The sequence below is a fragment of the Delphinapterus leucas genome, chromosome 9 (genome assembly GCF_059928025.1).
Source record: "Delphinapterus leucas isolate spDelLeu-1000000601 "Yukka" chromosome 9, BTC_Dleu_Yukka2, whole genome shotgun sequence".
In the NCBI taxonomy this organism is placed as follows: Eukaryota; Metazoa; Chordata; class Mammalia; order Artiodactyla; family Monodontidae; genus Delphinapterus; species Delphinapterus leucas.
Genome location: NC_143137.1, coordinates 80896400 through 80923490, shown reverse-complemented (window position 1 = coordinate 80923490; position 27091 = coordinate 80896400). Strand labels below are relative to the sequence as shown.

The window sequence follows — 27091 nt, the reverse complement described above, 5'->3', positions numbered from 1 at the left end:
AACTTCAAATAATAACTGACAAATAAAATACAGGGGATAATTGATTTTTTTCCATTAATTCTACTAGAAATGGGAAAACGTCAGGTATATTTATTGAAAAATGACTGAAACCAGTTTTTCTTGTTATTTATTTATGGGGTTTTTTTGTTGTTGTTGTTTGTTTTTGTTTTCCAGCTTTGGGGTAGAGCTGATAACTGAAGAGGGTCAAGGAATTAAATTATTCTGGAATGAGGATGTTTTTCTATGGGTCAAAGAAGCCCTGTGATTTACTAAAGATGAAGATTAAATAGAGAAACCATTTTCAGTATGAAAGAGACCATCCCCATACAATCATTTCTTTCAAAAATAAAGTCTTCCACTACTTGTGTAATTCTCCTGAGGACTTAAGCTCTGTACGTAATAATTATTGCTGATGTATTTTTTATATGATGGGTAGTGACTACCAAGAAAGTACAAGAACAACAACTGGTCTTCACAGACGTGGAAGGATACTAATGGGCCATTTCCTCAGACATGCTCCAGTCTGGATTAATGTAAGGTACTAAAGGGCCCCACGTTCATGGGCACCTACCATGAACTTCCTCATAGCTTCCAGTTGCTATCATTTGCAAGACACAAGTAAAAACAAAACGATTTTTATGTAAGACTGAAACAATTAGCAAGGCCTGCAGTATTTTTTAAGTATCATGTATTATTCATTAGGTTAAAACTGTATATGACTTGATTTGCTCTAATGACAAAAATAATGACTAAATTCCATCTCAATACAAGCATAACTCATAGCCCCATTCTTTAGAACTCCGATCTTTGTACCTGAGACAAAATAGTTTTGAAATCTCTAGCCCATTTAAAATCGTTCTCTTTTAATAACTGGATTTTAGAAATATCTTTTAAATGCCTCTTTATCTCTAGGGAGAAATCTGAGTAAGATCTTATCCACGAAGCAAAATGCCAGATGATTAAAACATTCTCATCTCAAATTCCAGACCTCTATTTTCTCTCCAATTGTCAATCCCTTTTTAATTTTCTGCAAACAGTACTGTCGGTCTGTTTTGGAAGCTATTCTAATTTAATATTTCATTATCTCTCTTCTTCAGCCTTTGAATGGCCTGTCACTTGTTATAGGCATCATAAAAAGCTAGCCAAGTACACTTCTGATCTCCAGCTATCAATTTATAGAGGCATTGAATTGTGCACACATTCTTTTTGATGTCTTCCCTCTATGTTCCCTTTTTAATTTCTTTTTAAAAACAAAGAAATGATGAATTTTTATTTGTATTCCCCCTCTAAACATTTTTTTAAGTATAGCAATAACTGGACCTTTAACAAACCCCTGAATATTCTTGTTCAGTAACAAACTTAAAAAATTGACAGAATATTTTTTCCACAACTCCTAATAAAATATGAAAAATGAATAGAAATTAAAGAAGTTTAATAAACATGTTATACAATATCTGAGGGCCCCCCTCCTTAGAAAGAACACTGAGAAATATATTTCATCTCTGAGAAGTTATGGAAAGATCCGTGATTTTCCTTAGTGAGTTATATATACACTAGACAGAGGGCTGGGACCTAGGTGACCTACATATGGGCATTAATCTTAGGTAAGAAACACCAATGCAATATCAAGAGTAACCATATATGTTGACAGATATTCTTAAAAAACTTTTCTAAGTCCTCTGGACTCACCAAATATTCTTCATGAGGCTCCTAAGAAGAGAAGACTTTCCAGTGGCTCCTTCTTATATATTCGCCCAAATATGCAACAATATGGGATAAACTTTGCAATGAAATATAGTACAAGACATACTATAAAACATTAAGAATGATGCAACATTTTATGCCCAAATTTTGTCTGATTTGGTAGCATCTGCTAAGGCTGGCATGCAGCATGAAGGATGCACTATTCTCCTATAGTACCTTAGGTAGTTCTGAGGAGACAAATCCAAAATGTCACCCAAGGCCAAGGAAACAAGTGGCAAAAAGTCTTCACATAGTATAGAGATGTGTGTCTGCTGGGTCAAAGGAACTATAGAAGAGGATAGCCCAGTAAGAAATTTCTAAATAACTCATAAAATCTCTCCCCAAGAGAAAAAGTTAGTTTAAATTATTTACAAGATAATTACATCTACCTAGCCCTGCCAAAGTCACCCAGCCAGATGCCAACCATTCTCTGCCCTCCCTTGCCCTTAGCACTTCTACCTGGTGGGGGCAAAATACACACAGCTAGGAAGTACCCCATCCCTTTTGCCTCTTTTCCACTGTAGGCCTCCATTAGCCCTAATCTAGGGTGACGGGGGGGACAGGGGTTAATACTAACTCAAATTTGGAATTGAGACTTTTTTTTAATAGACTGTTTCTATGTCTAAAAGGGACCAAGGCCATTTTATTATCTGTCATCAAGAAAGTCATCTTTATCCAGTCATTCATTGAAAAAATCTGAGTCTAACAAAATAAAGTTAGATCCTTAAAACAAACCGCATGTCACACTTGGACAAGGTGATTCACAGAGACAACAAAATGAGTTGTAAATTTTATCAGAAGTATTGTGCCCACTTGTCAATAATGTAAAAATTTCTGGATAAAGTTATTATGTGAATTAAATGAAATACACGTTTGTAGTATGTTAATATTACATAGAGAAATATGAACAATTATCAGTAAAACAACTTAAATTATATTTATCCCTAGCATAATTTCTCTGAGCTTTTAAAGATTAACTAATGTATCTATGAATCTCCAAAAACAGCTATAAAATACATTTCCCAAGTTTATTTGGCCAGCAAACCATTACCCCACTTAAGAATCCTGACATAATTTTATTGCCTATACCAGAATTGAGAAAACATGGCATGTTCGAATGAACAGTTGTCAATAACATGGTAGGTGATACAGAAGACAGATACAACCACCATGAAAAATGTCTATATATAAGAGCTGAGTCGATCTTGCAGTAGAAGCTATCTCAAGAGCTAATTTACAACTTTATTTTCAATGAGATCTAGAGGTTTTTATAATCTTAAATATAACTGTGGTCTAAAATATCTCTCACATTTCAAATAAGGGACTGGGATGCTTCACAGATTCAACCAGGGAAGAGTATTTGAAAGTATAATCACTTTGTAATGTACACAGGACAATGTTATCTGCACAGACTAGTAACAAAAAACTTGTCAGTGTGACTCTGGCACCACCTTGGACACAGGACACCATGATCAAATGACTGGACAATCAGTCAGGTTGTTACAATATTCTTCTGTCCTCTTAAAAAATAACAAACAAAACCATGCTTCAGTAACTATAAATTTCAGGCTCTATATCTGCAGAGCTTATGGACCCACGAATTTAGGGAACTATAACTTAGGGAATGCCCCAAGAAAACAATCAATCTAATTATTATTGCTATATATGCCTAAAATTGCAAATTAAATATCTCTCCAATTCAACTCTATTTATCTATTGAGTTGGTGAGCATTAACTGATTTCCACAGCACAATCACTGTAAAGGGAAGTACAGAAATTAAGATTCTAAATTAAAATGCAAAAAAGGGTCTTGCAAATCCAAATTTAAACAGCCAAATATTTCTAAACCATACATTTCAGTATAAAGCATAAAATATCCAACTTAACTTTTTCATAGCTCATTTTATATTTATTCTTTTAAACCTGAGTTTAAGCCTATAGCAAGTTTTCTCTGGAGACAAATTTGTTTCTTAGCCAGCTCAGGTTGCTATAACAAAATACCACAGACTAGGTATTTTCTCATAGTTCTAGAGGCCGAGAAATCCAAGATCAAGGTGAACAACAATTTGGTTCCTGGTGAGAGCACTCTTTCCGGTTTGCAGACAGCTGCCTTCCTGCTGTCTCCTCATGTGGCCTTTCCTCTGTGTGTATGTGTACCTCTTCTTATAAAACCACCAATCCTACCAGACCAGGGCCCTAACCTAATAACCTCATTTAACCTTAATTGCCTCCTAAAGGCCCTATCCAAATATAATCAAGTCACACTGAGGGTTAAGGCTCCAACATGAGAATCCAGGTGGGACACAATTCAGTCCATAGCAATTTACAAAACCCATAAAACTGTTGCTGTTAATTGGTCTGTTATTCTATCATTCTGAATGAATTAAAGGACTAGTACCTGTAAGATCAGAAGAATACTGTATCTTTGGCATTTGGGTTTACTTGTGGTCAACATTTTCCTATCAGAAAATAAATACTATATTGCGATCTATGACATGAATGTATTAGAGAAACACCATCAGACAAGAGCAACGAAAGGAGGTGCAAACTTTCCCTCAGAAGTGGAACTGCTTCTCTTTGTCTCATACTTATTAAACATGATCAAATTACCCTATCCTAAAAATTTATAATTTGTACTTCAGGACTGTCCTCGATGTCTTTTCATGGTGTTCGTACTATTTCATTGCTCTGCTCCTAATGAGGAGTGATGCTAATTAGTTAAGCTAATCCTTTAAACATACACACACACACACACACACACACACACACACACACACACACGATGATCATTTTGTTACAGAATTCATTTTATTTCTTAAAAGTGTCCTTTTTTTTTTAGCACTTATCAGATTTCTGATTCCATGATTTAGAATCTTAAAAGAAGAAAGAAAAGCTACTTTGTTAATATCATAACCATGATAACATTTTAAAGTCATTCACTTTTTAGTTATTAAATACACAACTCTATAGCATGGAATGATGCACCATCCAGAATTGCAAAAACTTTTTTTGGTAGATTATCTGGTTAAAAAAAATTAACACAAAACTTCAGAATGCACTAATGCTATAAACATTTTATATTATTGTATCTTCAGCCACATTCATATTTGTAATAAATAACAGCAAAGACAACAACTACTCTGAAAAAAATAACAAGTTAGAAGTAGTGGGATTTCTCAGCATCCTTAATCATCAGAGCAGTTTTTATTGTTGGTAGCAGTATTTTGATAAGATTTTAATTTAAAAAATGAGTGTAAAATTATTTTCTTCCATTTCTTTAATACTAAATCTATATGAGATGATGGATGTTCACTAAATCTATTGTGGCAATCATTTCATGATGTATGTAAAAGTCAAATTATTATATTCTACACCTTAAAATTATACAGTGCTGTATGTCAATTATATCTCAATAAAACTGGGAAAAAATAGGTGAATGCTTAATTTGCATCAATTAATATAGAATAAAAAAGCATTATTAGACATCTAAACTACTCAACTATCAAGTCAGTTATTTTGTTATCAGGCATTATTCTTTCATTGATGCTTCACTTGGCAAATGTTTTTTTTTATTTTTTCTTTGGTACGCGGGCCTCTCACTGTTGTGGCCTCTCCCGTTGCGGAGTACAGGCTCCGGACGCGCAGGCTCAGCGGCCGTGGCTCACGGGCCCAGCCGCTCCGCGGCATGTGGGATCTTCCCCGACCGGGGCACGAACCCGTGTCCCCTGCATCGGCAGGCAGACTCTCAACCACTGCGCCACCAGGGAAGCCCCAAATGTTTTGTTTTTAATTTTTCAACATTATTCGTAAAGTGAAATTGGCCTATGGTTTTCTTTTTTTCCCTTTTTTGTTATATCTTTCTTAAAAAAGTAATGAGTTAACTTTTCACATTTTTATGTGTTCTTGTAAAGTTTTTAGAACTTGAAAGTGTTTATTTGAAAATTTTATAGAAATGCCTCAGCATGAGGTACTTTCCTTGGCCAGAAATATAAATATGTTTCCAATTTATTCTATGATTACTGACCTAACATTAAGTTGATTTGATTATTTATATTTTATAATAAACCATCCACTCTTCTTACACATTATAATACTTTATTGTAAAACTGTACAAAATGCCCTCTTATGATTTTAATCTTCATTTTATCTGGAGTTATACTTCTTACTTTTAATATTTTTCTCTCATTTTCAACAGCCATGACAATTTTTTAAAGCTTGTGATTTTATTGCTAAAGTATACTTTAACACATTTGCTATTTTAAATTTTAAATTTGCTTATTTATTAAACTTCAATTAAACATAATCATTAAATTCAGGCTACTGAGGTAAACGTGAAAACTCTACAATATACGTTGTGAAAGATCTGGCATGCAGGAAAATCAGGGTAATTTCTAAAGGAGTTTGCTATCATCCCTTAGACAAACTGATGCTACTTTTCATACTGCCTTAGTATTTTATTTCACACAGCATTGGAACCCAGTGCAGAAAAAAGAAACGTATGATATTAAAGCTGCAAAAAAATTAGCAGTAAACTATTCCAACATATTATCAATAATCTACACAATCGATAAAACATTATAATATTGGTGCTGACAAAGGTGGAGTTAGAAAGGCACTAATTCATTGAAGGTATGATCTAAATTGGTACTAACCTACAAGATCAAGGAAATTTATCAATAGCTTCGAGCTTTTAATACCAGTTTTTGTATTTTATATCTTAAAGTGATAATGAGAAATGCAGAGATTTATTTATTTACCATGATAAAATGGTAACAATGTAAATTAGTTTGGAACATATAATATTAAAATATTATTCTCAAAAAGTGTTATTAAATATATGATAAAGCTTCCTGGTAAGTTAAAAGGTCAGGTATAAACTTTGTAGTGTTTCAGTATTTGTATATTTGTTTAGTTTGGTATATACTTGCTATTAATATATTGAATGAACATACACACATGTATAGTATCAAGATTTTTTTCCTTCACACTAGTTTGTATTTCATAAAATCATCATGTGTTTCCTTTATAGTGAGAAAAAAGTATTTTAATGTTGCATTTATGTGAAAAGCAATTTTAAAAATCGTAAGATGTTTAGCAGGAAAACATGTTATTTCAACCAAGATTCTGGTAAGTGGAACGACCCAATTAATATTTTTACTTCAAAGAAATAGAGCATGGCATTAACTCAAGATTATTTGTTTTGTATAAAAAACAACAGCCAAAACACTACAATGTACATACTGAGATGTAAATCCCAAACCAGAAGTCTATCACAGGAAATATGCCAGGCACGCCCAAAAAGGGAGGTCAACAATTTGCACCCATGTGTAAGGACTTATGTAAACAGGAAAAATGAAGAAATTTCTCTGCATATTTTCCCTCTGTTTTCCTCTAGGTTTACTACCCCCTGTTCCTTGTATCACTGAATGATCAGAAGGAAACTAACTTGCATGCAATTCCTTTAACTTGAAAAGAAAATTTAAAAGTTGTAAAGAAAGACAGAGACCCTTTTGATATTCTACTGAACTGTAGTTTGAATTGATTCACTACTTTTTAAAGATCTCAGTAATTTTATCTTAGCTCATTAGCTGTCAATTAAAAGTGCTTTTATAAAGTTTGAGGATTAAATTTTATGTCACAGTACTTTCAGATAATTAAGTCAACTGAACAGAATGTCTTCATCATATAAAATTAAAGGAAGAATCTAGACCTCAAAAATATACTAGATTTACACATTTTAATAGGAATACTTCCCTGGGCTACAACCTTGATCCAAGGCCCCATTCCTCCGTTCTTGCCTTTTTGTCTGTTCTCAACAAAGTATCCAGTATCTAATTTTTAATGAAAGTAAGGCCGATTACGTAATTCCCCTTCAAAAAAACAAAGTCCCGTTCCATCTGTTATGGACTTAATGTTTGAGTTTTCACAAAATTCCTATTTTGAACCCCTAACCCCCAATGTGACTGTATTAGGAAATGGGGACTTTGGAAGGTAATTAGGCACAGATGAGGTCATGAGGGTAGCACCTCAGTACTGGAATTAGTGTCCTGCCTTCATAATCGGATTGCTATCCATATAAAAAGAGGGGAAAATACCAGATTTCACTCTCTCCGCATGTGTACAAAGAAGAGGTCACGTGAGCACATAGCAAGATGGCAGCCATCTGCAAAACAGGAAGAGAGACCTCAGCAGGAGTCAAATCTTCCCAAAACCTTAATCTTGGACTTCCCAGGGTCCAGAACTGTAAAATTAAATATCTGTTGTTTAAGCCACCCTGTCTATGGTATTTTGTTACAGCAGCCCAAATTGACTTAGACAATCTCAAAATAAAAATCAACTGTAATTATCCACAAGGCTGTACAAAAGGAGGTCTCTGCTGCTACCCTCAGCTGTTCCCTCAGCTCTGCCCACACGGTCTTCCTGTTCTTTATGCACCCACTATGCTCCAGGCTCAGGACCTTGGTACTTTCGGTTACCTCTGCCTGCAACCTTCTTGCTCAAAGACTTCATGACTCTCATGCTCACCAACTACAGACTTTTGCCACAATGCTGCCTTATCCACAAAGCCTTCCTTATCCACACATTTTGAATATCAACTCCCCAACTCCTAACCCAGGAACTACCTACAACCATTGCCTATTTTATTTTATTTATTTATTTATTTTTGCGGTACTCGGGCCTCTCACTGTTGTGGCCTCTCCTGTTGCGGAGCACAGGCTCCAGACGCACAGGCTCAGCAGCCATGGCTCACGGGCCCAGCTGCTCCGTGGCATGTGGAATCTTCCCAGACTGGGGCACGAACCCATGTCCCCTGAATCAGCAGGCGGACCCTCAACCACTGTGCCACCAGTGAAGCCCCCTATTTTATTTTTACCTCAAACATTTATTATGCTACAATATATCCCATTATTTTCATTGTTTGTTTATTTTATGCCCTATTTCCATCAGAATGTAAGCTCCATGAGTACAGGGGTTTTTCTCTATTTGTTCAGTGCTATATTCCCATTATAAACTTTTTTAAAACAGTAAATGTAAACTATTAGCACTCTCTAATACAATATTGGCCATGTCTTGGAACAGATTAATTGCTTATGAAAGATTATCACATAATCAATCAGTAAAGGCCAAGAAGCTTCTTCCTCTATAATTTCTATACTAACATCATATGACGTACAGTAGCTATATTTTCTGTAATAAAACAAACAAACGTTGAGACAGGAAAGACAGGGGTAGGGGATTAAGGGATAGAAACTACTATTTATAAAATAAATAAGCTACAAGGATATATTATACAGCACAGGGAATATAGGCAATATTTTATAATGACTATAAATGGAGTATAACCTTTAAAAATTGTGAATCACTATACTGTACACTATACTGTATATAATATTGTACATTAACTATACCTCAATTTTAAAAGTGATAAATTACAACACAGTATTATAGACAGTTCAATTTATAAAAAGCAAGTATTTTTGTTAAGGCATATGAGACCTCCAAGGATATTAATACAACTCCTGAAAATTCTCCTGTCTTCTTTCAGTAAAATCAATGTACCTTTGTGATAGAAGTATGTTCATTTTAAAATTTCTAAAATAGAAATTATAAATTGCCTTGCTTACATTACAAGGTAAGTGTAAGGACAAAAGTATCTAGTACCTGAAAGTTATGCAAGTTGAGGTTCCTTATTATTTCCTCTTAGCATATTCTTATATAACTATAATAATTCTACAAATAAATATTAACATAAATTTCTAATGACAAATGACAAGAAAATTCTATGAAGACATTCCATGAAGACATAACAAATTAATAAAGTTCTGTGATTAAAACAAATGAAGTCGGAATATTCAGCCATTTTTACTGAGTTCATTGCTCGTTTTTTTATACTCTTAAACAGATAAATTAGATCTGAACATTAAGTGTGGTTTGGGTGCCCTCTGAAATAAAAGTACCGACCAGTGAAATCCTCAAAAGTAGAAACTTTCAGATAGGATTTTAATTAAATATACTATTTGAAAACTTTAAATACATCATGGAGAAAAAATAATCACATTTGAATTCAAGACTCTTTCGAAAGTAATCACCTTTGTAAAATTAGAACACAAGGTATCTTATGAGAATTCAGAGACACAAACTGAGTAAAAGAAGAGGCTGTTTCCTTCAGTTATGCCTTCAATTAGAGTATGCTTTCCCATTTATTAAATTCAGAAACCTAGAATGATCCTGGATATCTGATATGTTCTGATGAGCTGCATGAAAAAAGCCAGTAATTATTAACGTTTCAAGATCTTGTTGACATTTCTGATTTTACTCCTGTGTCATTTACCCACACAGCCCGTAACACTGGATATGAATTTTAAAGTAGCACAGGCCAGGCAAGGTCAGAGGCTTATGGATGAGATCTCAGCAAGGAAGGAGAAGCGAATATTAACATAAATGGGACTAAATAAATAATCCAAAGACAGAGCTTCTCTTCCTTTGTTATTTTAAATTATGCCACATACCAAAGTGTCTTACAACTTCTGAAAACATCTATATCAATATTTTATCTTATTGACTTTCAAAGTAATCAAAGTAATACATTTTATTCTCTGAGACTATTAAAATCATCCTTTGTAAATATTCACAGTTTATTCTAAATTAGAAACAAAAACATTTACACCAAGTCAAGACTCTTCTGTAGGATACTGAAAAAAAGATGTGTATACTATGTGATACCAATCTGAAAAAAACATGTTCGGATTTACTTCATGTGCCATATTTTATGTCTGTTCCAGCATAAAATAGATGAAGACTTTCATGAACGTGATTTCAATGAGAAAGAGCAAAAGAAATAAGAAAATGAAGATTCTCATACAAAGTACATATCTTACTAACTCCTGTGCACAATCCTGGCTCCCAAGGAATAAACCTGAGCAAAATTATCTCAAAAGTAAAATATCAGAAATTTTAACTGAGGAGGAGCTTGAAGATGGCAGAGGAGTAAGATGTGGAGATCACCTTCGTCCCCACAAATACATCAAAAATACACCTACATGTGGAACAACTCCTACAGAACACCTACTGAAAACGCTGGCAGAAGACCTCAGACCTCCCAAAAGGCAAGAAACCCCCCCACGAACCTGGGTAGGGCAAAAGAAAAAATAATAAACAGAGACAAAAGGATACGGACGGGATCCGCACCAGTGGGAGGGAGCTGTGAAGGAGGAAAGGTGTCCACAAACTAGGAAGACCCTTCGCAGGCGGAGACTGCGGGTGGTGGAGGGGGGAGCTTCGGGGCCCCAGAGGAGAGCACTGCAACAGGGGTGCGCAGGGCAAAGCGGAGAGATTACCGCACAGAGGATCGGTGCCGACCGGCACTCACCAGCCCGACAGGCTTGTCTGCTCACCTGCCGGGGCGGGTGGGGCTGGGAGCTGAGGCTCGGCCTTCAGTCGGATCGGATCGCAGGGAGAGGACTGGGGTTGGCAGCGTGAACACAGCCTGCAGGGGGTTAGTGCGCCACGGTAGCCAGGAGGGAGTCCGGGGAAAAGTCTGGATCTGCCTAAGAGGCAAGAGACTTCTTCTTCCCTCTTTGTTTCCTGGTGCGCGAGGAGAGGGGATTAAGAGCGCCGCTTAAAGGAGCTCCAGAGACGGGCGCGAGCCACGGCTATCAGCGCGGACCCCAGAGACAGGGATGAGACGCTAAGGCTGCTGCTGCCGCCACCAAGAAGCCTGTGTGTGAGCACAGGTCACTATCCACACCTCCCTTCCGGGGAGCCTGTGCAGCGCGCCACTGCCAGCGTCCACTGATTCAGGGACAACTTCCCCGGGAGAACACACAGCGCGCCTCAGGCTGGTGCAACGTCACGCCGGCCTCTGCCGACGCAGGCTCGCCCCGCACTCCGTACCCCTCCCTCCCCCCGGCCTGAATGAGCCAGAGCCCCCGAATCAGCTGCTCCTTTAACCCCTCCTGTCCGAGTGAAGAACAGACGCCCTCAGGCGACCAACACGCAGAGGCGGGGCCAAATCCAAAGCTGAGACCCTGGGAGCTGTGAGAACAAAGAGAAAGGGATATCCCTCCCAGCAGCCTCAGGAGCAGCGGATTAAATCTCCACAATCAACTTGATGTACACTGCAACTGTGGAATACCTGAACCGACAACAAATCATCCCAAATTGAGGAGGTGGACTTCTAGAGCAACGAAATATATATATTTTTCCCTTTTTCTCTTTTTGTGAGTGTGTATGTACATGCATCTGTGTGTGATTTTGTCTGTATAGCTTTGCTTTTACCATTTGTCCTAGGGTTCCGTCTGTCCGTTTTTTGTTATTGTTGTTTTTTAGTATACTTTTTAGCACTTGTTATCATTGGTGGATTTGTTTTTTGGTTTGGTTGCTCTCTTCTTTCTTTTTAAAAAATTTTTTAATAATTATTTTTTATTTTAATAACTATTTTATTTTACTTTATCTTATTTTATTATCTTCTTTCTTTTTTTTCTCCCTTTTATTCTGAGCCGTGTGGATGACAGGCTCTTGGTGCTCCAGCCAGGCATAAGGGCTGTGCCTCTGAGGTGGGAGAGCCAGGTTCAGGACACTGGTCCACAAGAGACCTCCCAGCTCCATGTAATATCAAACAGCTAAAATCTCCCAGAGATCTCCATCTCAATGCAAAGACCCAGCTCCATTCAACGACCAGCAAGCTACAGTGCTGGACACCCTATGCTTAACAACTAGGAAGACAGGAACACAACTCCATCCATTAGCACAAAGGCTCCCTAAAATCATAATAAGGCCACAGACACCCCAAAACACACCACCAGACGTGGACCTGCCCACCAGAAAGATAAGATCCAGCCTCATCCACCAGAATACAGGCACTAGTCCCCTCCACCAGGAAGCCTACACAACCCACTGAACCAACCTTAGCCACTGGGGACAGACACCAAAAAAAGTGGGAACTACAAACCTGCAGCCTGCAAAGAGGAGACCCCAAACACAGTAAGTTAAGCAAAATAAGAAGACAGAGAAACAAACTGCAGATGAAGGAGCAAGGCAAAAACCTACCAGACCTAAAAAATGAAGAGGAAATAGGCAGTCTACCAGAAAAAGAATTCAGAATAATGATAGTAAAGATGATCCAAAATCTTGGAAATAGAATGGAGAAAATACAAGAAAAGTTTAACAAGGACAGAGAAGAACTAAAGAGCAAACAAACAGTAATGAACACACAATAAATGAAATTTAAAATTCTCTATAAGGGATCAATAGAAGAATAACTAAGGCAGAAGAACAGATAAGTGACCTGGAAGATAAAATAGTGGAAATAACTAATGCAGAGCAGAATAAAGAAAAAAGAATGAAAAAAATTAAGAACAGTCTCAGAGACCTCTGGGACAACATTAAACGCATAAACATTCGAATTATAGGGGTCCCACAAAAAGAAGAGAAAAAGAAAGGGACTGAAAAAATATTTGAAGAGATTATAGTTGAAAACTTCCCTAATATGGGAAAGGAAATAGGTAACCAAGTCCAGGAAATACAGAGAGTCCCATACAGGATAAATCCAAGGAGAAATACACCAAGACACATATTAATCAAACTATCAAATATTAAATACAAAGAAAAAATATTAAAAGCAGCAAGGGAAAAATAACACACAAGGGAATCCCCATATGGTTAACAGCTGATTTTTCAGCAGAAACTCTGCAAGCCAGAAGGGAGTGGCAAGACATATTTAAAGTGATGAAGGAGAAAAACCTGCAACCAGATTACTCTGCCCAGCAAGGATCTCAATCAGATTTGACGGAGAAATTAAAACCTTTACAGACAAGCAAAAGCTGAGAGAGTTCAGTACCACCAAACCACCTTTACAACAAATGCTAAAAGAACTTCTCTAGGCAGGAAACACAAGAGAAGGAAAAGACCTACAATAACAAACCCAAAACAATTAAGAAAATGGTAATAGGAACATACATATCGATAACTACCTTAAATGTAAATGGATTAAATGCTCCAACCAAAAGACATAGACTGGTTGAATGGATACAAAACCAAGACCTGTGTATATGCTGTCTACGAGAGACCCACTTCAGACCTAGGGACACATACAGACTGAAAGTAAGGGGATGGAAAAAGATATTCCATGCAAATGGAAATCAAAAGAAAGCTGGTGTAGCAATTCTCATATCAGACAAAAAAAGACTATAAAACAAAGACTATTACAAGAGACAAAGAAGGATACTACATAATGATCAAGGGATCGATCCAAGAAGATATAACAATGGAAATATTTCTGCACCCAACATAGGATCACCTCAATACACAAGGCAAATAAATAATAACAGCCATAAAAGGGGAAATTGACAGTAACACAATAATAGTAGGGGACTTTAACACCCCACTTTCACCAATGGATAGATCATCCAAAATGAAAATAAATAAGGAAACACAAGCTTTAAATAACACATTAAACAAGATAGAGTTAATTGATATTTATAGGACATTCCATCCAAAAACAACAGAATACACATTTTTCTCAAGTGCTCATGGAATATTCTCCAGGACAGCTTATATCTTGGCTCACAAATCAAGCCTGGGTAAATTTAATAAAATTGAAATCTTATCACATATCTGTTCCGACCACAACACTATGAAACTAGATGTCAATTATAGGAAAAAATATGTAAAAAATACAACCACATGGAGGCTAAACAATACACTACTTAATAACCAAGAGATCACTGAAGAAATCAAAGAGGAAATAAAAAAATACCTAGAAACAAATGACAATGAAAATACGACGACCCAAAACCTATGGGATGTAGCAAAAACAGTTCGAAGAGGGAAGTTTATAGCAATATAACCCTACCTTAAGAAACAGGAAACATCTCGAATAAACAACCTAACCTTGCACCTAAAGCAATCAGAGAAAGAAAAACAAAAAAACCCCAAAGTTAGCAGAAGGAAAGGAATCATAAAAATCAGATCAGAAATAAATGAAAAAGAAATGAAGGAAGCGATAGCAAAGATCAATAAAACTAAAAGCTGGTTCTTTGAGAAGATAAACAAAATTAATAAACCATTAGCCAGACTCATCAAGAAAATGAGGGAGAAGACTCAAATGAATAGAATTAGAAATGAAAAAGGAGAACAACTGACACTGCAGAAACACAAAGGATCATGACAGATTACTACAAGCAACTGTATGCCAATAAAATGGACAACCTGGAAGAAATGGACAAATTCTTAGAAATGCACAACCTTCAGAGACTGAACCAGGAAGAAATAGAAAATATGAACAGACCAGTCACAAGCTCTGAACTTGAAACTGTGATTAAAAATCTTCCAACAAACAAAAGCCCAGGACCAGATGGCTTCACAGGCGAATTCTATCAAACATTTAGAGAAGAGCTAACACCTATCCTTCTCAAACTCTTCCAAAATACAGCAGAGGGAGGAACACTCCCAAACTCATTCTACGAGGCTACCATCACCTTGATACCAAAACCAGACAAGGATGTCACAAAGAAAGAAAACTACAGGCCAATATCACTGATGAACATAGATGCAAAAATCCTCAACAAAGTACTAGCAAACAGAATCCAACAGCACATTAAAAGGATCATACACCATGATCAACTGGGGTTTATCCCAGGAATTCAAGGATTCTTCAATATATGCAAATCAATCAATGTGATCTACCATATTAAAAAATTGAATGAGAAAAACCATATGATCATCTCAATAGATGCAGAGAAAGCTTTCGACAAAATTCAACACCCATTTATGATAAAAACCCTCCAGAAAGTAGGCATAGAGGGAACTTTTCTCTACATAATAAAGGCCATATATGACAAACCCACAGCCAACATCATCCTCAGGGTGAAAAACTGAATCCATTTCTACTAAGATCAGGAACAAGACAAGGTTGCCCACTCTCACAACTATTATGCAACATAGTTTTAGAAGTTTCAGCCACAGCAATCAGAGGGAAAAAAAGAAATAAAAAGAATCCAAATCAGAAAAGAAGAAGTAAAGCTGTCACTGTTTGCAGATGACATGATACTATACATAGAGAATCCTAAAGATGCTACCAGAAAACTACTAGAGCTAATCAATGAATTTGGTAAAGTAGCAGGATACAAAATTAATGTACAGAAATCTCTTGCATTCCTACACACTAATGATGAAAAATCTGAACGAGAAATTAAGAAAACCCTCCCATTTACCACTGCAACAAAAAGAATAAAATATCTAGGAGTAAACCTACCTAGGGAGACAAAAGACCTGTATGCAGAAAATTATAAGACACTGATGAAAGAAATTAAAGATGATACAAATAGATGGAGAGATATACCATGTTCTTGGATTGGAAGAATCAACATTGTGAAAATGACTCTACTACCCAAAGCAATCTACAGATTCAACGCAATCCCTATCAAACTACCAATGGCATTTTTCACAGAACTAGAACAAAAAATTTCACAATTTGTATGGAAACAAAAAAGACCCCGAATAGCCAAAGCAATCTTGAGAGCAAAAAACGGACCTGGAGGAATCAGGCTCCCTGACTTCAGACTATACTACAAAGCTACAGTAATCAAGACAGTATGGTACTGACACAAAAACAGAAATATAGATTAGTGGAACGGGACAGAAAGCCCAGAGATAAATCCACGCACAGATGGTCACCTTACCTTTGATAAAGGAGGCGAGAATATACAGTGGAGAAAAGACAGCCTCTTCAATAAGTGGTGCTGGGAAAACTGGAAAGCTACATGTAAAACAATGAAATTGGAACACTCCCTAACACCATACTCAAAAATAAACTCAAAATGGATTAAAGACCTAAATATAAGGCCAGACACTATCAAACTCTTAGAGGAAAACATAGGCAGAACACTGTATGACATAAATCACAGCAAGATCCTTTTTGGTCCACCTCCTAGAGAAATGGAAATAGAAACAAACAAATGGGACCTGATGAAACTTAAGAGCTTTTGCACAGCAAAGGAAAACATAAACAAGACCAAAAGACAACCCTTAGAATGGGAGAAAATATTTACAAATGAAGCAACTGACAAAGGATTAATCTCCAAAATTTACAAGCAGCCCATGCAGCTCAATACCAAAAAAACAAACAACCCAATCCAAATATGGGCAGAAGACCTAAATAGACATTTCTCCAAAGAAGATATACAGATTGCCAACAAACACATGAAAGGATGCTCAACATCATTAATCATTACAGAAATGCAAATCAAAACTAGAATGAAGTATCATCTCACACCAGTCAGAATGGCCATCATCAAAACATCTAGAAACAATAAATGCTGGAGAGGGTGTGGAGAAAAGGGAACCCTCTTGCACTGTTGGTGGGAATGTAAATCGATACAGCCACTATGGAGAACACTATGGAGGTTCCTCAGAAAACTAAAAATAGTACTACCTTATGACCCAGCAATCCCACTACTGGGCATATACCCTAAGAAAACCATAATTCAAAGAGTCATGTACCACAATGCTCACTGCAGCTCTATTTACAATAGCCAGGACATGGAAGCAACCTAAGTGTCCATCAACAGATGAATGGATAAAGAAGTCATGGCACATATATACAATGGAATATTACTCAACTACAAAAACAAACGAAATTGAGTTATCTGTAGTGAGGTGGATGGACCTAGAGACTGTCATTCAGAGTGAAGTACGTCAGAAAGAGATAAACAAATACCATATGCTAACCCATATATATGGAATCTAAAAAAAAAAAAAGAAAGAAATGGTCCTGATGAACCTAGGGGCAGGACAGGAATAAAAACGCAGAGGTAGAGAATGGACTTGAGGACACAGGGAGGGGGAAGGGTAAGCTGGGACGAAGTGAGAGAGTGGCATGGACATATATACACTACCAAATGTAAAATAGCTAGCTAGTGGGAAGCAGCCGCATAGTACAGGGAGATCAGCTCGGTGCTTTGTGACCACCTAGCGGGGTGGGATAGGGAGGGTGGGAGGGAGACTCAAGAGGGAAGAGATATGGGGACATATGTATAACTGATTCACTTTGTTATAAAGCAGAAACTAACACACCATTGTAAAGCAATTATACTTCAATAAAGATGTTAAAAAAAAGAAATCTTATCTATTGTAGTACTTAAAAGTATAAAGTTTAGCATTAGAATTTATATGAAATTTGACCCCATTTCTTACCAATGATGTGGCCTTTCATTAAAGACTCAGCTTCAATTTCTCCTTCTTCAAAATTATTGAGCAAAGTTATTTAAATAAATGAGATATTATAATTTACTAGACTGGTGAATTAGGTTCTTATTATTTTAGGTTCTAAAAATCTAGGGAAAAATGCATTTTTCATTGATTTCTTAAACATCAGCCCATTGAAAAATTAAGCAAAGTTATTTTGTTTTGATATTCCTGGGTAACCTACTCCTGAAGAGATACGTTCCTCCTCTCTATTTTCAGCTTTTTAATAGTTCAAGAACGACAGAACAGTAAGTCTCTACTATAAGTGAGGTGGGTGGGGGAAGGAGGAAGCAAGTTGAAAAGCAATATGAAAAATCCCATTTGGGTTATTTCATTAGTAAGTGTTCACATTTGAATATATATTTCATAGGACTGTACCCCAAACTGTTAGTCATGATTAGCTTCAGTAGGTGTTACAGTTGGAGACTTTCATCTTCTATCTTAAATACACACGCACTATTAAAATTTCTGCTACTGTGGTACATGGCTTGTAGAAAGAGAAAGAAATCTGTTTTTAAGTGTGTGAGGTTGTTGGGGCCCAGGGCAACCCACCCCAAAATGCACCTCAATGGCATATTGATTATTTTGAATAAAGTTATGTGAGAAACAACCAATGGAAAATAAACGATAAAAAAGAAAAACTCTGATGCCCCTTTTTCCCCCTAAAAGTGGGAAATACATCTCCCATGTGATACCAGGAGGATAGAAAGCATCCGTATCACCAAAGTTAGGGAATTCAAGGCTAAGCAAGCTGTATAGACAAAGTTTGTTACTTCATTAGTCTGCTACCCCAAACACAAGCCCCCTTGTTTTGTTACATCTCTTCAAATAGTTGTTTCTTTGTCTAAACATGATATATTATTGGCCTGCTCTGGACACTTCGGGGGGGTCCCATTTTTATGACTTACATGCATACAAATTAATTTTTTAATTAATCTTTTCATCTGTCTTGTGTCAATTATTAGACCAGCCAAAAGAACTCCAGAAGAGCTGGGGCGGGGGGTGGGGGTAGGGATGTGGAATCTCCCCCTCCCTAGACAAAGTTCTGATATCCTTCCTTGGGAAGTTAATGGAAAGTTTGAGGATTTCTGGATAATCACTATTGGCAACAAAACAGAAACACAATCATGAAAGCTTGCTAACAAATTAAAAACACTCAAGCTGGCCTCAAGTTTGTTCAACACAGTACTACAGATCAGATAACAGTGACATTATAGCCAGAGTACTGATATAAAAATGTTTTGACTCAAAACTTCTATATCCAGCCAGTTTGTTCTTCTACAGTAAGTTCAAAAGAAAGATATAATTGTAGAGTAATAAGATTATCATCCTGTTGACATACCCGACAACAGGTGATAACAATTTTGAAAGGAAATAAAATGGATGAAATAATTTTTTAAAAAATGAGAAACACAACCGTACAGCTCAGTAGTATCTGATTAATTGTTGTTATAATAGTTGCAACATTTAATTGCAAACATCAAAAATAATTCTTGAAAAAAGAATGCAATAGACAAAGTTAAAAATGAAAAATAAGAAAAACAAAACTGAACCTACATCCCAGTAATTCCTAAAAGGACTTGGAATTAATAGGGTGAGTTGTAAAGAAGTCAGATTACGTTTAATTCTCATGTAACATTAGAAACTACTTACATGCACCATTGTTTCTATTATAGAGAAAAATCATATGTTTAATATCTTTAAAGACTTGATATGATGAAAACAACATGTACTTTTAAAAATATTAAAAAGGGGCTTCCCTGGTGGCACAGTGGTTGAGAGTCTGCCTGCTTATGCAGGGGACACGGGTTTGTGCCCCGGTCAGGGAAGATCCCACATGCTGCGGAGTGGCTGGGCCCGTGAGCCATGGCCACTGAGCCTGCGCGTCTGGAGCCTGTGCTCTGCAACGGGAGAGGCCACAACAGTGAGAGGCCCGCGTACCGCAAAAAAAAAAAAAAAAAAAAAAAAAAAAAATATATATATATATATATAAAAAAGGTGAAACAAAAAAATGAATAAAACAATTTGACAGAAGATGAAATTTATATTATGGAAAAAATAAGACATGTACTTAAAAATGCCCTTTTAAACAACAATCTTGGAATGAATCCAAAAAATTAAGGCTAATTTTTTATATTAGTCCTTGTATTTAATCCTTTTTGTGTAAATAACTTTAACTGCAATTAATAATAACAGCAAACAGTTACATAATGCTTACTATGAGCCTGGCACTCTTATGCAAACTCAAACATACTAACTTACTTTACCCTCAAATGAACTTTTCGGTTAGTAAACTTATCCCCATTTTACGGGTGAGCAATGCTAGCCCATAAAGTTAATAAATTTGCCAAAGGAAATACTGCTAAAATTTAGATTTGAAATTTAATTTAACCCAGGCTGTCTGCATCCAGAATCCAGGCAGTTCTGGATACACTCTGGATACCCAGTACACTTTACAGCCTTTTTAATTAAGGGAACTATTAGAAATATACTTTTTAGGGCTTCCCTGGTGGCGGAGTGGTTGAGAGTCCGCCTGCCGATGCAGGGGACACGGGTTCGTGCCGCGGTCCAGGAAGATCCCACATGCCGCGAAGCAGCTGGGCCCGTGAGCCATGGCCGCTGAGCCTGCGCTCCGCAACGGGAGAGGCTACCACAGTGAGAGGCCCGCGTACCGCAAAAAAAAAAAAAAAAAAAAAAAAAGGAAATATACTTTTTAAATTCTCAAGTGGTTCTTTCTCCTTACCATTTACTTATGTGAAAGGCAGGGTACAAGGGGGAAAAGTGGGAACGAGTTAGAAAATAGATAACATCTAAAACCAGAGCTGTGAATGGGCAAAGACCCTGCTTTCTGGGTCACAGCTGGTCCTCATAGATGATTAGGCTGCACTTAAAAGAATTCCTACTTAGAATTGTCAGGCTCTGCCCTTATTAGTATATAGGGTGTCTCTAAGAAATACCATTGGCACAAGCTTCCTCCCCTGTATCTTCCTAAATAACTTATTCCCCTCCCTTCCTCACAGTGAAGCCTTCTCAATCAAGTCTTCCAGTTGATGTTTTTCTATTTCTTTAGGTCTATCATTCATTCCTTTAACCAACACTTTTTATCGAGTCCACAATATACTAAGACAGTGGTATCTTTTTCTTATATCCTAGAGTAAGGCAGAGATACACAGAGAGAGACAAAGAGAGACAGTAAAACACAGTAAGATGTGATAAGAACTAGAGAGTCTACAATGTACACCTCGCTTCCTTTAGCAGTTTGTGGGTCTGTACTACTGCTACATAGTTTTGATTTTTAAAAAAATACATCTATTACTTTTTAAGTTATTGGTATCAATTGGAAAGGCAGAATTATTTGTTAAACAACAGAGTAGAAGGACACCTCCATGGATACAGGCTCTCCTGAATTCACAGAGTGACAGCCTATGAACAATATATTGCTCATGAAAATCAAGTTTCTTCTTTTGCATAAATCAAAGTTTACCACAGACTCTTAAATGACATGTGAACAAAACACTATCACAGTTGCTCCTTTTTTTTCAAATATTAGATATTTAAGATAGATGAGAACATGGTATTCCAAGAGTTGTTCACATTCTTTTACTTACAGCCCTCATAGATGTCAGTGGGAATATGGACTGCTGCATGCTGATAGGATATTTGTCGCCCAAAATTAGCATCATCGATAAAAACAGGTTTTATCCTCTGGCTGCCTGGCTCACTATCGTTCTTTTCCGGCTATAAAGAAAAAATAGACAATAAACAGAATATTACAACTTATGCTAACACAGGTATTCTCACATTCACTTCTTCATTTGCCAAATGCATAGTCTTTAAAAAACAGATCTACAAGAATATTTTAAAATATAGTCCCATGATGACATCAGACACACAAATTTCCATTCAGGTATTAGCTTTCACATTATAACCTAACTTCTCTCCTAATTTCCTCAACGTTGGAATCACTCGGAATCATCCTGAGAGGACCAGAGCTTTCCCACATCCAGTACTTATTAGAATGTACATTTAAAGAATAGTCTAAGTACCTTTAAATACAACCAACTTAAAAGTTTCCCCTTGAAATAAATTTCACCACTTATGTTACCAAATTTCTGTAATTTTTAGTTTGATAACCAAAGGTACACATGACCTTTGTGTAAAAATAATAGCAATGAAGGATTATTTTATGTCATATTCCCTTGATTTCTGCATGTTTTCCGGGTGTATCAATTTTTGTTTTAAAAAAGTAAGTACAAATACTAGGAAAGAAGAGATCTATTGTAACTCTTAGTACAATCGAATCCTAACTTCAACCAATTTGTCTCCCAAGGTAGGAGAAAAGATCTAATCAATAACGATTCAAGAAAATCCCACAAGAGTTTCAGGTTAAAGATTAATTTTGAACTATTTGAACTATGCTTGTGATACTGAATTACCCTGGCAAGATTATCCAGTTTCTCGTCTGGCAAGAAACTAAGAACCTCACTCATTTATCCAAAATGCATCTCTCTAACAATTTGTTTTTGGCTACTTATGTTAAACTTTTTATTCCCCCAGTTCAAATATAGTTAACTTCTTCCTAAGTAAACATTTTTTTATTAAATTCAGACCTGTATTATCAACTCCATTTTAGGGACTAAAGTATTCCATATTCCCCAGGTAATTTCCTCAAAACAAAACTGAAAAAAGAATCACAACATTTGACTATTTTCGCAGCACACTGCAGTAATGCAACTGATAAGCAAGAGAAAAGACTTAAATGGACAATCAGAAAATTTCATAAGAAGGCTGGCAGAATGTGGCAACACGAAGTCTACAAAGAAGTGATAGTGTCCAACTTTTTAGATGGCTCTGAAAATTTCTATAACCAGATAACCCAACAGTATCCCAAGATATTTTAAAACACACACGCGCGTGCGTGTGTTTCCCTAAGGAAGTTGCAACACTGTAAAGATTATTTAGACACAAATATTAGCAAAACGGCTTTTTTTTTTTTTTTTTTGCTTGCTGTGCACGGGCTTCTCACTGTTGTGGCCTCTCCCGTTGCGGAGCACAGGCTCCGGACGCGCAGGCTCAGCGGCCATGGCTCACGGGCCCAGCCGCTCCGCGGCACGTGGGATCTTCCCGGACCGGGGTGCAAACCCGTGTCCCCTGCATCGGCAGGCGGACTCTCAACCACTTCGCCACTAGGGAAGCCCAGGACTTTTTTTTTTTATCAATGACTTCTAAAGCTGCAAGTCCAACTCATTATGTAATGAAATCAATTTAATTGGTCATGACCAAATTATTTTTCAAATGAAACAATGTTGAAAGAAAATATGAAAATACTCTCTATAATAAGGGGAAGGATTATATTTGGAAACTGTTGTTTAGGTATTCTGTTTTGGGGGGGTTTTATGTTTTATTATACTTTGTTGAAAAGGAAAAACTACATTTTTAGAATGTTTTTATGAGTCAATTTAATGTGCTGAATATAAAAATTAAAAAAAAAAAAAAGGGGCTTCCCTGGTGGCGCAGTGGTTGAGAGTCTGCCTGCCGATGCAGGGGACGCGGGTTTGTGCCCCGGTCCAGGAAGATCCCGCATGCCGCGGAGCGGCTGGGCCCGTGAGCCATGGACGCTGAGCCTGCGCGTCCGGAGCCTGTGCTCCGCAACGGGAGAGGCCACAGCGGTGAGAGGCCCGCGTACCGCAAAAAAAAAAAGTTGAAGACAGATCACTGTTTTTTATCCATGTGAAAGCCACAAAGATATAATTGCTCCCCCATTAACTAAATATACAAAATAATGAAAGAGTAGTGTTGAAAGTCTAAAATTTGGCAAAATACCTACACACAGGAATCACTAATTCATACTCTTTTCTAAAACAGAGGTTAGGTGTGTACAGCATGAAGGATAAGAAAAGAAAGGAGAAAGATGTTAAGAAAAAGAGACACCATAGCGCCAAAGAACACGTAACCTAACACATCTACCAGCATTCCAACTGCTAATAAAGGAAAGAATAAAAGTAATAACTGGGGTTTGGTCTTGGATTCAACCGTGAATTTTAACATATTTTAAAATTCATACTCTATTCTATGGCTCTCTGTTCCTGGGCACAATTGACTTGAATAAGAGAAGGGATCATTAAAACAAACTACTTTCATTAATAACAAGAATGTAAAGAGGGTCTCACCTAATAAATGATGTCAATTTTCTTCTCAACTGCAAACATCCTGAATTAGTGAAAAGCCTCAATATTTATTTTAAAGCAGAGGTTTCTCAAAGTGTGGTCCTTGAAGAAGCAGCATCAGCAACCACTGAAACTTTTTAGAGTTCAGGCTCTCAGGCCCCACCCCAAACCTAGTCAATTAGAAACGTCAGGGGAGGGATCCAGCAAGTAGTAGTTCAACAAACCCTCCAGGTGATTGTAATACACACTAAAACTGCAAGTCCACTGCTTTAACATCAATAGTTTAAATTGCACACACATTTTTGTTTAGAACTACTCATGAAAAAGTTAGGATTAATAATAAGCATATTAATGGATGTCTAAATTTTTCTACCCTCCAAAGGGTAGAAACACTGTTTTATTATTACTGAATAATAGATGTGTGCACATGGTAATATGGCCAGTAATATCTGTCAAAGGATATTTCAAAAGACAGTAGTTTCTCAAGATACTCTAAGGGTTAACTCCAACCTGAAATAACTTGGGGAAATATTCTTCTACTCTTCTGTCAAGAGAATAACAAAGCACATTGGAACATCAAAAGCTCTGAAATAAGTGTCACTAAAGAAAACCATGTTTAACCCAGTGTTCTCAAGCTTATGTGACCCTGGAATTTTTTTTTTATTCCATACAAAACCTATTACAAAGAACATACTTACAAAAAACTGTGGAAAGGCATCGTGGAAAGTAAAGACATCAGGAGATTTGCTTCTACTCAGTCGTATTAATAACACCTCAGACTAGGGCCGGTCACTGTTCCTTGGGCTTCAGCTTTCTGACTTATAAATAACGCTGGGCTGCAGGTGTGGTCCTTATTCCCTGGGGCATATCAGAATCACCTGGGGAGCCCTCTCCCCCACCAATAAAGCAGTGAATCACAACGGGGAGGACATCTTTGGAAAGAATCTCTCAGGTGGTTCTAATATCCTCTCCTACTTAAATTAAGAAGACTCAAACTAAAGAATCTATGTTATTTTCAGTTATGAAAAAATTATAGTCCTATTTCTATAATTTTAGAAAATATTACATTAGTTTCTGTAAGCATATCTTTTCCAGAAATCCTATTTATATCTATCTCTAGCAAAATTTAGATATATGAAAAGTAGAAAGATTTGATGATAAATAAGAGAGAGTGAACTATACCTATGAATTAAGGTTAGGAATATGTGCATAAGTGCAATTATTTCATTCATTCACTCACTCAAGAAATAATTTATTGGTAGAGTGGAGGATTTAATGATAACATTTATAGAAATGTCATTTAATACCTAAATCTTGAAACAAATGTGCAACAATAGCAAAATAGTCACAATAAGTATGACAAATACAATTTTATATTGTTATTAAGGAATATAAGAGAGTAATTACATTGGGAATGTACATATATGCTGTATTTGTTTTTAAATGGTTTTAAGCTTAAATGTAGGTGTTAAGCACAAAGAAAGAAGAGAAAATCAGCGTATATTTTTAGAGGAAAGAGAGGAAATGAGAGAAATGTAGGGATGAGTACATAGCAAACACTAGTAGCACTATCACTGGTTTTTATAGTTTTGACGGTATTCATCTTTGTGCTTTCTTGTTGTTTCCAATGTAATACAATAAACATGTAGTATATTCGCAATTTAAAATACTAATTTTTGTTTTAAGTCCTTTCTAGAGAGCTATTAAGCACTATACGATTATCTTACTAAGGTGGAAGTTGCTTCTATTTCCTCTGAGCCCTCTCACACTTAAAAATTATGTTTTAAATGTATTTTAATAGAGATTCTTTCACTTTTCAATTGCCATAGAGGGAATTCCCAGGTGGTCCAGTGGTTAGGACTCAGTGCTTCCACTACTGAGGCCGGTTCAACCCCTGGTCAGGGAAATAAGATTCTGCAAGCTGCATGGTGCAGCCAATAAATAAATAAATAGCCATATAAAGGGCTTTTAGGAATAATTTAAAATAATGTACTTCTCAACTTGTATAATCATGTATCAAGTCTAGTTTTAATGTACAGATGCTAAATATATTAAGAAAAAATAATATGGTTGTTGCCCATGGTCCCCCCCCCCGCCCTTTATTACACTCTCCATAAATTGAAGTCATTTCATGAAAAGATTAAAATTTCTAAATGTAACTCATTTCCTTAAACTTCTGAAATTATTGTTCCTGATATCATCATAATCCATCTTTACTCTTCTTGATATATTATGGCATTATATAGTATAATTAACATAGAGCAAATACTAGACACAAAGGAACTGACTGAGAAAAGGAAAGTGGAGAAAAGCTACTTAACACATATTGTTTAGTGTGTTAGTTAAAAATTTCAAATAAATTGTCCCCCTGGAATTAAGATCTCATTGTTTGCCAGACCACAAGAAAAATTAAGTCAGCATGTCTCTTGCCAATTTTTTTCCCCAAAACATCTCTTCTCAAGTCTCCCGACTACCCTACATAAATGTGTACAGAGACGCTGAGGAGGTAAATTCCAAAATGTATTCAAATGTACCTGGTAAAACACATAAGTGAAACATGAGAAGCATGTTCCTCTGACTAGTCATCTCAACATAATTTCATTTATTAAATAAAAGATTAGATCACTCAGAGACAGAGGTACCAGCTAATCCTGGATGGGTCATTCGATTTTGCAAGCAGTACGTATTCGCAAATTTCATTTGGAAAGTCACAATGATGTCTATGACAGACAAAAGACTTTTGCATATTTAATATATTTATCTCAAATGAAACACTCTTAGAATTGATTTTTATAATAAAACATTTGTTTTTAATATTTTTAATCTTTTTCATGCTAAAACTATTTCTACCAACAGTAAAATGTTCAGAAATTAAAAGTTCATATATTTCACTTAAATTACAATAAAAATTAGCTTAATTACTGTGCACAATTCAG

General features: G+C 36.4%; 1 protein-coding gene across 1 annotated transcript in view; it reads right to left on the bottom strand.

The window, feature by feature from the left end:
• Nucleotides 1-27091, bottom strand: part of CACNA2D1 (calcium voltage-gated channel auxiliary subunit alpha2delta 1) — a 514071-nt gene that overhangs the window by 165446 nt on the left and 321534 nt on the right. Inside the window, exon 6 of the mRNA XM_022554402.3 lies at nucleotides 21597-21726. Coding sequence (XP_022410110.1) covers nucleotides 21597-21726 — 130 coding nt within the window. The remainder of the gene's footprint in view (nucleotides 1-21596; nucleotides 21727-27091) is intronic.